We start from the raw sequence: 16,171 nt of genomic DNA, 5'->3' as shown, positions 1-16,171 counted from the left end.
GAAACATCGATGAGAGAGAAACATCGATCAGCTGCCTTTTCACACCCCATACTGGGGATGTGCCCACAACCAAGGTACATGCCCTTGATCAGAATCGAACCTGGAACCCTTCAGTCTGCAGGCCAACGCTCTATCCACATAGCCAAACCAGTTAGGGCTGTTATCTCACTTTAATGAATAAGGAAATGGAGGCTTCGAGAGATTGTCACGCAGCTAGTAAATAGTGAAATCGGGAATCAAATTTGGGTATTTCTGCCTCCAAAGCCATTTCCCTCCACTGCAGCCTATTGCTTTAAATGGAATCTGAAGTTCAGAATGGAAAACTTAATTATGTCTTATGTAGGAAATGTTTAAACTTCAAAATCACTCTCTCAAGTGAAGAGAAAACCCTACAGAATTCATGTATTAACTGCGAATTTATCAGAGATGAACATCCTCCTTTCAGACTACATTAGGATTACTTTTTGTGGCTATGAGGATTTAAAATCCAACACTGGTAAATAGGCTTACTTACATACTGCATTAGGGCTTTTAATTAGTATTTTACATTAAATTTTTCTATATTTTTTCTCCCAGATGTTGAAATACTTCCTGAGACATTTCTGGACATTGAATGGAAGGATAATAGATTACAGAAAGTTAAAGTGATTCTGCTGCTACCTCGTTGTTCAGGACTGGGTATTAGTAATCCAGTAGAATTTATTTTAAATGAGCATGAAGGTACTTGTTTTAATTTTTAAATTCTAAATTATTGAAATGTATTGATAATTTAAAATTATTTAAAATAATTAAAATGACATCAGATATATCTGATTAATGAATAGCTTCCATGTATGAAATACTATGTATAATGTACTTGATATCCACTGCCTCATTTAACCCTCAAGCCAATCCTGTGAGATATGAGCAAGGGTGATATTCAAAATATTTAGTAATTGGAATGATGTAGGCAATCAGAACAGAAGCTGGCCAGTGCTGTTCTGGCATATTCTGGAGCTCAAATTATAGGCATTATAATTTATCAGCACTTATTTGTATTTTTTAAAAATATTTCTTTTATTGATTTCAGAGAGGTAGGGAGAGGGATAGAGAGATAGAAACATCAATGATGAGAATCATTGATCGGCTGCCTCCTGCACGCCCCCTACTGGGAATCAAGCCTGCAACCCATGCATGTGCTTTTGATTGGGATCGAACCTGGGACCCTTCAGTCCGCAAGCCAACACACTATCCACTGAGCAAAACCAGCTAGGGCAACAATTTATCAGCATTTTATAGATGAAAAAACTGAGACTCAGAAAGATTAATTCATTTTTATAAGGTCACATAGCTAGTAGCAGAACTAGGACTCAAATTTAGAGTTGCCTGATTTCAGAACCTATATTCTAAACACAGTCCTAATTAAATCATAATCAGACTGTGTCAAACTCAAGACTTCCTTAACATGTATGGTTTCTGATATGAATACTCAGATTAAATATTAATTCTAGGAATATTTTATTTCCTTTAATAAATTTCAAAATATTATTTAACATGAACCTTTATTGAGCACTTACATGTAAGGCACTACTGAGCTAAGCACTTTATTTAGATAATGTTACCATATCCTCACAAGATGCAAAGAAGTAGTTACTCTTATAATCTTCATCTTACAAATACAGAATCTGAGGCTTACAGTAGAGTTTGAAGTCCCCCAGTCTTTTGACTAGTAAATGTCAGAGCCCGGATTCAAGTACAACCGCTCTGACTCCAGGGTCAGCACTTCGAATCCTTCTCTTAATCACAGTATATTGGCCCCACGTTAACTGAAATTGACTTACTCTAATCCCTTGTTTATATTGAAAGGCATTCCACTAATCAGAACATGGTGAGTAACTTTTCTCTTTCTAGCAAGGACATAATTAAAAATTGAGAAAAAGAAATGAAGGGAAAGGAACTAATATTTATTGAGCAAAACTGTGTCCCAGTTGATATTCTAGGTAGTACACATGCACTACCACTTAATAGTCACAATAACTTTTTGGGGGTAGTGTTATTTGATTATTTCTATTTTACAGAGAGGAAAAATCCAAGACTCAGAGAAATTTAGCAAGTTGCCTAAGGTCATATAGCTAGTAAATAGAGAAACTGGGTTTTAAACTTAATCAGCACATTTAAACTTAATCAGCACATTCTTTCCAGTAACTACATTTTATTTATTTATTTGTTTGTTTGTTTTACTACATTATTTTTAATTGGACTTACACAGTACCATGCGGAATATTGATGTGCTGTAGATAATGTTTTTCCAGTGAGAGTTAAACAGAAGAATAACTATCTGAGATGGGAGAGCAGGCTGAGAAAATGCCTGCACTAACTCTGGGAAATGATCAATGAAGAATTAGTAGACACTGAAAGGAGAGGGGGAGAAATAGCACCTATAATAAGCCTTGCAGGCAAGAGAATCATAGCTGAGAATGTGGGTCTCTGGCCTTATCCTGGGCCATGTTGGAGTGGGAATGCAGAACTAAATAAGCTGTGGATGAAAATAAACTGGAGGCTGGGAGACCAGCCCAAGGGAAACGACAAACGATGAGAAAGGGAGAAAGGAAAAAGTTTTCTAGGTATTGGTAACGTTTTGAGGTCTTTGGCAAACTTGGAAAACCGAGGGCTTTTGAAGGAAACTGTACTCTGAGGAAATAATAGCCAAAGCAAATAAGGAGCTGCTGACCTGATGACTGGTAGAAACAGTAGCCATGAATTTAGGGGATGAGTCCAAAAGATGTTTTATCAGACTTAGATGCTAGGTGGAAGAGAGCAATCATGAATTCATTCTGGAAAACATTGAAAACTGTTAGTTAGAACCATTGAAGAATATATGAAGTTTAAAATAACTTGGAATTATTTTAAAATAGGATGAAAAAGGTAATCTATATGGTTTTAGAGTGTAATAATGTATAAATAGTCCTTTAAAAAGTGATGGATAATTTTAGAACAGAGATAGAAAGATGTGGAGTGTAAAACTAAATTGAAAAGAAATGGAGTTTAATTAACCTTCAGTGATATTACTGGAGTGGGGAACAGCCAAATATGGGGTAAAAATAATTGGCTGTTACAATCCAGGGAGTTACTAGGAGGTGAACAATACAGAGGTTAGAAATTTGGGCTCTGTGGTCAGGTTTTGGAGCTAGAATCCTGGTTCAACAGAGTAGCTATGTGACCTTAGACAAGTTGTTTAATGTAGAAGAGTTATTAGGAGCAGGCAGTGACAACAGAAAAATTACATCAAGTAAGAAGCCAAAAAGAAGGAATAGAGAAGATGAATGGATGTACCATAATGGATGTACATAATTATTTCACTTCAGCACAGTTTCCTCAATGTTAAAAGTTGTTGAATAAAATAATCTATATAAAGTAGCATTCACTATGTCTTAGCTAATAATATCAAGAAATATGTTAACATTAGCTTCAGAAATTAAAATGTTACTGTAATAGTTTCTTGATCTATTAAGAAGGCATATATTTGCTTCCCTGAATTTTTTTCATCCAAAATTTCTTTTGGTAAGTTAATTTTTTAAATTGTATTCTTTGTGTTTTTTTCGTACTGAGATTAGACTATAGGTCATCATTTCTACTTGGGAAAATAAATGTTATCTTCTCTTTTCCTCTATTAGTCTCTAGGCTGACAGCATTCTCTTTTCTGTACCTAAAGACTTACTTGGCTAGTTGAATGGCTATCTCATAAGAGTTTGGAGAAAAAAGAAAAACTATTAAAACTAAAAAAAAAATATCTTTGTCAACTTAGTTTTCAATATTTAAGTCAGTGTTTTTCTATCTATTTAGTTTTAATAATTTTCATGACAACTTTCATTAATACTATCTATTTAGTTTTAATAATTTTCATGACAACTTTCATTAATAGGGAAAATGGTCAAAAATTAAATAATGTGATAATAGCAATATATAAAAAACATGTAATAATGATATAATTTAAAACATTTGTTTGCTTTTAGATACAGATTTACTTAAAGATTTCTCTCAAGGAGGCACATCAGAAGATAAACTTCGTTTTCTTGCTCAACAGCAATATGCACAGCTAACACATGCAATGCAATGTAAGTTTATCAGTTCAGTCTTAACATGTTTGTCATTTGAGAAACATTAATACTCCATTTCTCTAGTTTAATCAGGTAGTGAGGTGTGAACCATAGTGAATTTCCCGGAACACTCAGTCTTAACAACCTTAAAGTAACAAAATGTTTATTTTTATCAACTTAAGTCTTTAAAAAATATATGCTTTGCTATCATTTTTAACAGAGGTTAGCAAGGATAATTCACATTTCTTAATGCTGAAGTGAAATAATTATGTACATCCATTATGGTACATCCATTCATCTTCTCTATTCCTTCTCTTTGGCTTCTTACTTGATGTAATTTTTCTGTTGTCACTGCCTGCTCCTAATAACTTAATAACTCCTGCTTCTATAATCCAAATTTTAATTAAACTCTTATTTCTCTTACTGCCAAGTAGAGAATAGAGAGAGGCAATTACAGATCAAGCCTAGATCTCTTGATTTGAAGACTAAGTTCTTTAATCACTGCATTCAGATTTAAGTACCATTTAGATTCTGAGTACACATGGACATGGAACTCTGAAAGTGCCTGAGAAATTGTATACATTTTTATGAATTCAGTGCATGTTTATCAAATGCCTACTCAAAGGTCAGTGTAGGTGTTAGAGACAGAAAGCGTTCCTCCACCCGGTGCGAGCAGAGCCAGACACTAGACACTGAGAATTGCAGTGGAGAAACACTGGCTATTTTATTGACAAATGGTGCCACCCAGGAGAACGGGAAGCTAATGCCCCAAAGCCTGAACTCCTTGATGATGGGTAGGTAACAGACAAAGAGCAAAATCTCAAGACACCGTCGGTTCCAGGTCATGTTGGGAGCTGATTGGTAGGAGGTGAGGTAGGGGTAGAGAATAATTTCCTCAGGTCTTAAGGGCAGCTCTGAGGTATTTTCTAGTGTCCCTTTGTCTGATGTCATGGGAAAGTAGCTGGGGAGTGGTTCCACCTTTGGGCTCAGGAACTGAAACTTATGTCAAGATGTTATCTTTAGCCTGCCAGAGGTCTATACCTTGTGACCATTAGTCAAGTCTGATCTGTCTTCTACTCCCTGGGGTTGCTGATTATCCAGGGGGAAGGCTAGGTCTCTGAGGGGTGTATATATAGCTAGAGGGATATCATTTCTAGAACTAGGACTTAAAGCTAAATTTAATCAAAGTTATAGGGACCCTCGGTTTCATAGGGTATTGGTAATTCAGATCATAAAGATATAGCATACATGAGGTAGAAATAAGGCAAAATGTAAGGCACAGAAGAGGTCTGCCCTTTTGATACTACTAAACATTAAACATGATAATTGTGTATATTATCTATGAAATAAGTTGGATAGAAGATTAGAAAGTTGGTAACTAAATTTTATGATATTTTTTCTGACTATTCTATTTAAAATTAGAGTATCTCTTGAAACTAGACATCCTCCATGCCTGCTTTGTTTTTCCTCTATGGCATTTATTATCTAACTACACTTTTCCTGCTTATTTATATCTCATTATGTCAATAAAACATAGAAAACAAGCTCCCCAGGGACAGGGACCTTTGTCTGTGTATCTCCAATGGCTAGAACAGTGCTTGGTAAGTGTGGACAAATGAGTTGCAGGTAGTAGCATTACCTCATTTTAAAGATGAAAAATCTGAGAGTTTCAGTAATTTTCCTAGGTTCAGACAGCAATAAATAATAGAACTAAGATCCACATCTATGTCTGTCTGTCTTTAGAGTCCTTTTAATTAGTTATATGATATGGCTTGTGGAATAGTGGCTGGAAGTAATCGCTCATGGTCATTGCAGTATTTGTTTGTGTTTGTAACTTAACTAGGCTGGTCACATTGATTGAATTTTCAATTCCATACAAAACAGATTTACTTTACTTTTTGGCCACAGACTACATAATTAATATGTGCTATATAGCCGAAGCCGATTTGGCTCAGTGGATAGAGCGTCGGCCTGCGGACTCAAGGGTCCCGGGTTCGATTCCTGTCAAGGGCATGTACCTTGGTTGCGGGCACATCCCCAGTAGGGGGTGTGCAGGAGGCAGCTGATCGATGTTTCTCTCTCATCGATGTTTCTAACTCTCTATCCCTCTCTCTTCCTCTCTGTAAAAAATCAATAAAATATATTTAAAAAAAAAATATGTGCTATACAGGGGAACCATCTATGGAAATCATTCCCATCGAAGCCATGCAGTATTAGTACAAACAGAGGTTCGGAAACATAGCACATTTGTTTAGAATTGTTAATGGGGTCATTGTGTTAATTACATCTTCTTTAAATGTAGTTACTAAAGCTCAAGCAGTTGTTTACTGCACATGTTCAGTTTATCCAGAAGAAAACGAAGCTGTTGTTAAGAAAGCACTGGAATTTCAAGACCCTGGGACCAAAATACAACCTTATAGGTAAGAAAGGACAGGATTCTTCTAAATAACTCAACCAAATATTTTTAAAAGTGAAAAATTATTATTTTCTAAGTTTTCTGAAGATATTCCATTTTATTTTTGTTAGACTTTAATATGCCCAAGTTGCCCATCTTCTTACAACATTACCATCAGTTCTATAGAGCCTTTACAATGGCTTGGTATGAGCATTCTCTTGTACACTGGATTTCTATTGTTATTGTTAAAGCTAAAGCCATTTTGGCCTTGACTTATTGTTTTCTGGAAAAATTGAGTCTAAACTTTATATCCTGAGTATTAGATACATGCATGTCCCAGTTAGAAAAAAAAAAAGTATATAAAATATTCTGAGAAACTAGAGAGAAAATTGGTTGTTTATTATCTGAAAACATCCATTTCTTAGACCCTTATATATAGCCTTTGGCACCAGCAAGACTGAGGTAAAAATAGCCTAAATAATTAGAATAATAACTTCTGTGTAAAATGTTGCAATGAACTGGGAATAGAGAAGAAAAACAGTAATACTACAACTGAACTATGAACATCAAGATAAGGAACAGAAAAAAAAGATAAGATATAAGACTATACAACACCAATTAGTTCTTCAAGTCTGTGACAATAAAGTATTTTAAAATGTTTCCTTCTATTTTCTAAATATGTTTTTATTGATTTTTAGAGATAGGAAGAGAGAGAGAGCGAGAGAGAGAGAAAGAAAGACAAACATCGATGTGAGAGGGAAATATTCATCAGCTGTCTTCTGCACACCCCCTATTGGGAATTGAGCCCAAAACCAGACATGTGACCTGACCTGAAATCTATCTGGGATGATGCTCAATCAACTGAGCCATTCCTACCAGAGCTCCTATTTTTACTTATTATTCATGTTTTTGAAATTTTCCTTTAATTCTTATAGAAGAGTCTTAATATGCATATGGTTTGCTTCCTTCTTTTAATTTGGCATTTTTCCTTTGTCCATTCACAAGTGGACATGTTAATCACACCTGTATTTCCCTTCTTATTTTACTTCCTTATTTAGTAACTCCTGTTGGTAGCTAACAGCCAATCTTATGTTCTGAGTGATTCCAACATAGCACAGGCTAAATCACCATCTAGTGGCACAGAGGATTATTGCACGTATATAACCAAATTCATCAATATGGATGATCATTTCTTAGGAATAAGGTTTCTAAGAATGTAGTATGGCAAACATGGAGGAACATCCATATTTTATTTCACTAGATTTTATTTCAGGTAAACCATTATTAATCTACTAGGGGCCCGGTGCATGAAATTCATGTGTGTGGGGGTGTGTCCCTCAGCCCGGCCTGCACCCTCTCCAATCTGGGACCCCTTCGGCAGATATCTGAATGCCAGACAGGATCGGGCCTAAACTGGCAGTTGGACATCCCTCTCACAATCTGGGACTGCGGCTCCTAATCGCTCGCCTGCCTGCCTACCTGATTGCCCCTAACCACTTCTGCGTGCCAGCCTGATCACCCCCTAACCGCTCCCCTGCTGGCCCAATGGCCCCCACTGCCCTCCCTTGCCGGCCCAATTGCCCCCAACTGCCCTCCCCTGACGACCCTATCGCCCCCAACTGCCCTCCCCTGCTGGCCCGATCACCCACAACTGTCCTCCCCTGCCACAACCTGCCTCCTCTGCTGGAACCTGCCTCCTCTGCACAAGGTGGCAGAGATGCCGGGACCAGCTACCTCCACGCTGCGCAGAGCTGCGGGACCCCCAGACCTCACCACGCAGAGCAGCCACCAGGCCCTGCCTCTGCTGTGTGTGCGGCCATCTTGTGGTGGCCATCTTGTGGCAGCCATCTTGTGGCAGTCATCTTGTGATGACGTTGTGCATGAGGGCCTGCTAGGCTTTTATTAGTATAGATAATATGGTATAAAATACATAAGTAATATTTAGGGACATATTATAAAGAGAATAATCTTGGATTTGGGCTCAAATTAAAGAGTATATATTCAAGAGGTCTATAATTGTTGGGGATACTGTCAAAGAAATTATGAATTACTTAGAGAAATGCACTATATGGTCTCTAAGAATAATTTCTTAATTTCCAAAGTAGTAGACTTTAGGGTTGAAAGCAGTATTATATGTCGTCTAATCTAATCACCTATTGATAACTTTTCCTTATAATATCCCAGAAAGTTTCACCTCATTTTAGACTTTAGCCATCATCATACTTACCTATATGTCAATGCAACTTTTTTTGCTGCCCCTATTATAAAAACTTCAGTTTTATTTCATTATAGAAATACTAACTTAAAAAAAATGAGTTTTTCCAAATCCCATTTAACCATATAACCCTTACCAGTTTGACAAGGTTATGCATATTTTACATTTTAATTGGTATTGTCAATTACCCACTGAAATATACACTCTTATAAACCTACTTAGAGGCCCGGTGCACAAAATTCATGCACGGGGGGGACAAGGGGTATCCCTCAGCCCAGCCTGCACCCTCTCCAATATGAGACCCTTTGAGGGCAGTCGGACATTCCTCTCACAATCCAGGACTGCTGGCTCCCAACTGCTCGCCTGCCTGCCTTCCTGATTGCCTCTAATCGCTTTTACCTGCAAGCCAGATCACCCCCCTAACCACTCCCCTGCCAGCCTGATTGATGCCTAACTGCTCCCCTGCCAGCCTGTTTGCCCCTAACTGCCCTCCCCTGCAGGCCTGGTCACCCCTAACTGCCCTCTCCTACAGGTCTGGTCCTCCCCAACTGCTCTCCCCTGCAGGCCTGGATCCCCCCAACTGCCCTTCCCTTCAGGCCCTGTTGCCCCTAACTTCTCTCCTCTGCCGGCCTGGTCACCCCTAACTGCCCTCCCCTGCAGTCTTGATCACCCCCAACTGCCCTCCCTTGCAGGCCGGGTCCCTCCCAACTGCCCTCCCCTGCTGGCCATCTTGTGGTGGCCATCTTGTATCCACATGGGGGCAGTCATCTTTGACCACATGGGGGCAGCCATTTTGTGTGTTAGAGTGATGGCCAATTTGCATATTACTCTTTTATTAGATAGGATTTCCCCACAGCTCCACAGATGCTGGGTTTTATCAGACTTTAAATCTTCATCAGGCTGACGTGAAGAGATGAGATCTCTTTGTTGATTAAATTTTCATTTATCTATTAACTAGTAGCCCTGCACATGAATCTGTGTGCCAGTAGCTCTCTGTGGGGCCTGGCCGCTCCGCACCCGCTGCCCAGAGGCTCTCCGTGGCCCAGAGGTCCATCCGCGGCCGGGCGTGGAACACTTGCCTCGTTGCCAGGGGCGATGATGCAAGCATCCCCCCTCTCCCGCCTCCTCCCCCCCCCCCCCCGCACCGCTCTGTGCCCACTGCCCAGAGTCCCTCCGTGGCCGGGGTGGAACTCTTGCCTCGTCACCACAGCGACGAAGCAAGCATTCCGCCAGGCCACTCACGCTACCCACTCTCAGCGGCCGGCCCCCCTGGGACTGGGGGACTCTGGCTGGGCTGAGAGTACTGGGCACCACCATCTTGTGGCTATGGGTGCCGCCATCTTTGTGATGGAGTGATGGTTAATTTGCATATTGCCCTTTTATTAGATAGGATGAGATTGGGCACATTTGCTGTTTACTGACTGGGAAGTGTACTGTGGGGTAAATAAGAGTGAGGGTTCTAGAGCCGTAGACTTCAAACAATTTTGCAGTGTTTGAAAAAGAAACTCATTCAAATGCTCCCTACATGTTTTTAAATAACTATATAACTTTTTCTGTTTTAAAGTCTAATATTGTCTACTTGATGTCTAATATTTTTTATCATAAGTTTAAATAGTTGTTAAATATATTATTTATGGAATGTTCCATTACACATATGATTTAAATATATTTCTGTTAAATCTTTGTATCTGCAGATTTATCTTATTCAGTTTATGGAAAAATGATGAATTTGTTACCTATTTTACAAAACTAGTTGTCATTGTGAAAACCAGATTGACTTTGTCAGAAAAGTCTGAGCTTTTAAAAAATATATATTTTTATTGATTTGAGAGAGGAAGGGAGAAGGAGAGGGAAATAGAAACTGGGATTCGAGCCTGCAACTTGGAAATTGAACCGTGACCACCTGTTTCATAGGTCTATGCTCAACCACTGAGCAACACCAGCCAGGCTACTTTTTAATTCAAATAAGCATGTTTATATGCCCCCATGAGTTTCTTCTAATTTTAATCTAAGATAGATATGTGGAAATAAGGAGGGGGGAGTAGAGGGGAGAAAAGAAGGGAGGGAGAACAGAAGGGAGGGAGGGAGAGCAGGAAGTTCAAGAACAGAGATTTTCAATGTTTGGCAAACTCAAAGATTTCTTACCTACACCCTGCTCTGATATTGGAGCAGAGAGCTGCGTTCTTGAGTTGTACCTTTGTTTAGCAGTACATCGCAGGACAATGTACTATAACAAGGCAAGTGAGTGCCTTTTTGTTAAGTAGGAGAAGGGTACCATGGAAGCAGAGGAAGGAAAGGTGGCTGTAACATGGATTATATTACCTTCCTCAATGGATCTTGGTGGAGATTGAATATATAACTCCATGGCACATAAGAAATGTATAATAAATTAGCCTGTTCATATTCTTTACCACCTTTTCAACTGTATCATTTCTCTTCTTTTTATTTGCCTTGTCATTGTGTATTAGGGATATTAACTGTTTTCATATGAACTATAGATATTTTAAAATAAAATTTTAATTAAAATTGCTTTATAGAAATCTCAAATTTCTGTGTAGACAGGAGTATCAATCTTTTGGCTTGTGTTATATCGATCCTTAGCTTATACATTTTTTTTTTTTTACCAGTTTTCCTTTAATATTTTTATATTTAAACTAGAGGCCCGGTGCACGAAATTCGTGCATGGAGGGGGGGTTGTCCCTCAGCCCAGCCTGTACCCTCTCCAATATGAGACCCCTCGAGGGATGTCCGACTGCCCGTTTAGGCCCGATCCCGGTGGGCAGTCGGATCCCTAAACGGGCAGTCGGACATCCCTCTCACAATCCAGGACTGCTGGCTCCCAACTGCTTGCCTGCCTGCCTTCCTGATTGCCCCTAACCGCTTCTGCCTGCCAGCCTAATCACCCCCTAACCACTCTGCCTGCCAGCCTGTTTGCCCCCAACTTCCCTCCTCTGCCGGCCTGGTCACCCCTAACTGCCCTCTCCTGCAGGGTTGATCACCTCCAACTGCCCTCCCTCGCAGGCTTGGTCCCTCTCAACTGCCCTCCCTTGCAGGCCGGGTGCCTCCCAACTGCCCTCCCTTGCAGGCCGGGTGCCTCCCAACTGCCCTCTCCTGCTGGCCATCTTGTGGTGGCCATCTTGTGTCCACATGGGGGCAGGATCTTTGACCACATGGGGGCAGCTATATTGTGTGTTGCAGTGATGATCAATCTGCATATTACTCTTTTATTAGATAGGATAGAGGCCTGGTACAGGGGTGGGGGCCAGCTGGTTTGCCCTGAAGGGCATCTCGGATCAGGTGGGGGTTCCCTTGGGGTGTGGGGCGGCCTGAGCAAGGGGCCTGTGGTGGTTTGCAGGCAGGCCACGCCCCCTGGCAATCCAAGCGGAGGCCCTGGTATCTGGAATTTATTTTCCTTCTACAATTGAAACTTTATAGCCTGGAGCGGAGCCAAGCCTGGGGCTCCCTCCGAGGCTGGCAGCCATTTGTGTTGGGGTTATAATTGAAACTTTGTTGCCTTAAGCGGGTGGGCTGGGCCAGGGTGTGCGGAAAGCTTTGCTTCCCCTGTTGCCTGCGGCAACCCTGGCCTGCTCTCTCAAGCTCCATCCTGCCGCCATTTGTTTGAATTGGTTTACCTTCTATAATTGAAACTTTGTAGCTTGAGTGGAGGCTTAGTAAGCCTGGCAAGGGCAGGCGGAAAGTTTGGCTTCCTCTGTTACCTAGGAAACCTTGCTCTCTGTGGCTGTAGCCATCTTGGTTTGGGTTAATTTGCATACTTGCTCTGATTGGATGGTGGGCGTGGCTTGTGGGCATGTCAGAGGTGTGGTCAATTTGCTTATTTGTCTATTATTAGGTAGGATAATAGATTTATCTGCTGTTTATTTTGGTAAAGAAGCTCTCTGCTCCAATGTCAGAGCATGGTGTAGGTACAGAGAATGCTCCATTCCCCACCTCAGGTCCTTTACCTCCTTCCCCTCACTGATTTAAAATGCCTCTGGTTTTTTATGTTACAATCCTGCATATACTTCTGTGTGAGTCTGTACTTCTATTCTACTCTGTTAATGTCGGCTATTTCTATACTAATATAACAATGCTTTAATTATTATAATTTTAAATGGTTTCCTTCTCAAATTGTATTATTTTTTTTTAATTTCAAAACTCTTACCCACATTTGTGTATCATGTAAAACAACCCAAAGATACATAATGAAAAGGTTAAGAATTACCTTCCTGTATCTCTTCACCTCCAAATTCCCAAATGTCCAGCAGCTGGAACAGGGTCCTGGAGTTCCCTTGATGACCTGGTGTAACCCTCTGTTCCTTTCTAATATGTGAAGGTCTGGAGGGGGCACTGGGAGAGCTGGGGCAGCTAGAGGGCACCAGAAGAAATACTATTACCACTGGTATAGCCACACCAGTGTGTACTAGTCGAATATTAGCCACATGAGTGTGTACAGGCATACCTCGGAGATAACTGCAAACTCGGTTCCAGAGCACCAGAATAAAGTGAGTTGACATCTTTTTGCTGTGGAGGGTCTTGCCTTCAATGTGTAAATAACACAACATTTGTGAAGGGAAATAAAGTGAAGTGCAATAAAATGAGGTATGCCTGTATATAGATAATATATACACTAAATATATGGAACTGTTCCTATTTTAATAAGTTTTAAAAATTGAAATGTTATCCACAAACAATAATTCATTTTAAAGTACATACTTCATTGCTTTTTAGTATACTGAGGAAGTGTTTTTAGTATATTGTGCAACCATCAGCACGAGTTCCAGAACATTTTCATCACCCCAGACAGAAACTTTGAACCCACTAAGGAGTCACTTCTCATTCCCCAGGTCCCCTAGCTCCTGGCAGCCACTTATATACTTTTGTCTCTATGGACTTGCCTATTCTAGACATTTCAGTTAAATGAATTTATACAATATCCTGATATCATCAACTCAAAAAAATCCCAAATGTCATCATCTCAGTCAGGTGTGAGACTCTGGGTATGAACTTATTTTACTATTCAAAGAAATGGACTATCAACTGGGGTTTGGAAATCATTTTGCTTTGGAGGGACATTTCTGGACGGTAACTTGACCAATCTTAATTATGGATTATTAGTACCATTAAAAAAGAGCATACTAGTATATGTAGTTAAAATACATCATCGCCTATCAAATAAGTATTTATTGAATACCTATTATATATCAGATACTCTTCTAGGTGCTAGGAATATATCAGTGAATTAAAACTGACAAAAATCCCAGCCTATGAATATTTATATTGTGGAGCTATGTTCCTAATTGGGAAGAAATGATTATTTTCAGAGAGTATTCTTTAAGTGAAAACATTTTTAAAAATTATTTCTATGTGTTGAGAACATAGATGAATAGGCCTTAGAAATTCAGTTTATTGGTTACAGTTATTGGTTGGCGAGAGGAGAAACTAGCTCTCTTGCCTTTATAACCTACATAGCTATTATTATACTAGTATTTTAACAGTTCAGGTCAGCATAAGCATTTATTAAAGCACCGCCATTTGCCAGATGCTTTGGCGTGTCATTTGAGGTCATGTGTGTTTGCCTACATTCTAAGGGACCTCTCCATCCCTTTACTCACTTTATGCCCCAGACATATGGGAACACTTGCCATACTCCAAACAGACATTTTCATGTTCTCCTTTCTGTCTAGAATCACCTTCCTTACCTTATTGGAAACCTAATATTCTTAAAGATATAGCACCAAGGCTGCTACTACTGTGAAATCTTCATATTTGATGTCTCCCATGGCCAGAGTTGACTGTATTTTATTCTGTATTACCATGTAATTTTGTCTCTAGTTTGCTCAGCATTCTTATTTGTGGTTTTTTTATATTGTGAACTGATTACAGTCTACAATTAAATTGTAAACCATTTATGAGAATCAATATTTAGGTGCTTTGCACAGTAGGCAAATCATTAATACATATACATTTAAAATGTTTGTTTTTTTCCCCAGCGGTACAGATCATCATTCAATTTATGGAATGGTCACTTCTGAGACAACTCTTAATTCCCATACTACAAAATCCTTTATTTTCACTTCTAGCAAATGACTACAAAATCCAGACCAGAAACTCTCCTGTCTGCCACACATAGACCAGGAGGCACTTTCTCTGTCGGCTGTAGCCACAGCCCTTTAAAATGGTTTTCAATTTCAGAATATAATAGACAAAATTATTAAGAGTTTCTGATATTTTAATTTATATGAAAAGTTTTTATTGCCTTGGTTAAATACATTTTAATTGTAAAAGTATGGAAATATAAGAATTATTATTTATAAATGAACCACTTACTATTAAATAAGAAATTAATTATTAAATACAAAAACCAACATTTTATTTTAAACATATTAGTGATTAGAATTTTTTATTTCTGATATGAAGTTTTTATTATGTACTTTCTTGAACACTACATAATTCATCCATTAATACAAAAAAAAAGTTATTGGGAAGAATAATGTAGTTAAAATGCTAGACCAAATTTTTTTGTTGTAATTGTGCAAAAGGCAACTAAAAGAAGGAAGTCATACCTTGTGTAGTTTGACAACATGTGGAAGTAAAGAATTTTTTGGATTGTACCTTTGTGATTACTATACATATTAACCTGTTTTGATTATGGGAGCCTTTTTTTTTTGGTGTTAACATATTGACTTGGGGAAGAGTTTTTAATTTGCTAAAAGGTTAGTATTCTTGGCATAGTTTTTTTTAAAGGTGGAAATAGACTAAATTATGAGTAAACATGAAATATTACAGTTTTAAAATTATAATAGTATTGTACAGTTTCAGTATTTTATCCTAACTTGGAATTTACGTTTAAATGACTGGTAAAACATAACAGAAGAAAACTTGTTGCAGTTTACTCTCTCCCTCCATTGGCAAATTAGCCTTTCTAACTAGGACTGTTTGCTCCTGTCTCTTGCAGGCTTAGTCCTCCTGTCCTTCCACTGTGTTCCTTAAAGGAAGTACATTCGTCTGCTGATAAATTCTTCAGAATGGAGCCATCTGAAACTACCAATGGTTGTTTTCTTTCTGTTCTAACAAGGGAGGTAAGGAAACAACAAATCCTCAGGAAATCTCTGAGCATTTTGTAACAGTGTGCTTATTTTATAAATAGCTAAAGGGCAGGAATAAGAATTATTACTGTGTGGCAAAAAAAGGAGAAAAAAAAAGCCCGTTTTTATCTTTATATTTCACCTGAGTATTCCTCTCTTGCCTGCTCTCCATCCCCACTTCTCCATACACTTTGTCAACACCTAGTTAATCTTATTTCACATATAAGAAATAAGCTCTGTCATTCTCTCCCCCCCCTCCCCCCGTCATAAATGAGGAAATTTAATTACAGAAGTCATTTGCTGAGGCTTATGGGATATATTAGAGACTAAGGCCTAAAAACCATTTCTTTTAGTATAATGTCCTCTCTTACTTCTTCTGAAACACTGATAAATATTTGTA

At 38.8% G+C, this 16,171-nt stretch overlaps 1 protein-coding gene across 1 annotated transcript in view; it reads left to right on the top strand.

Annotated features, from left to right (window-relative positions):
- The window catches only part of NSUN7 (NOP2/Sun RNA methyltransferase family member 7), a 39,842-nt gene that overhangs the window by 21,881 nt on the left and 1,790 nt on the right, over positions 1–16,171 (top strand). The window contains exons 8-11 of the mRNA XM_008140363.3: positions 577–720; positions 3,993–4,094; positions 6,379–6,496; positions 15,642–15,765. Coding sequence (XP_008138585.1) covers positions 577–720; positions 3,993–4,094; positions 6,379–6,496; positions 15,642–15,765 — 488 coding nt within the window. The remainder of the gene's footprint in view (positions 1–576; positions 721–3,992; positions 4,095–6,378; positions 6,497–15,641; positions 15,766–16,171) is intronic.

This window comes from Eptesicus fuscus, chromosome 2 (genome assembly GCF_027574615.1).
Source record: "Eptesicus fuscus isolate TK198812 chromosome 2, DD_ASM_mEF_20220401, whole genome shotgun sequence".
NCBI lineage: Eukaryota > Metazoa > Chordata > Mammalia > Chiroptera > Vespertilionidae > Eptesicus > Eptesicus fuscus.
This window is presented reverse-complemented; position numbering and strand designations above follow the sequence as displayed.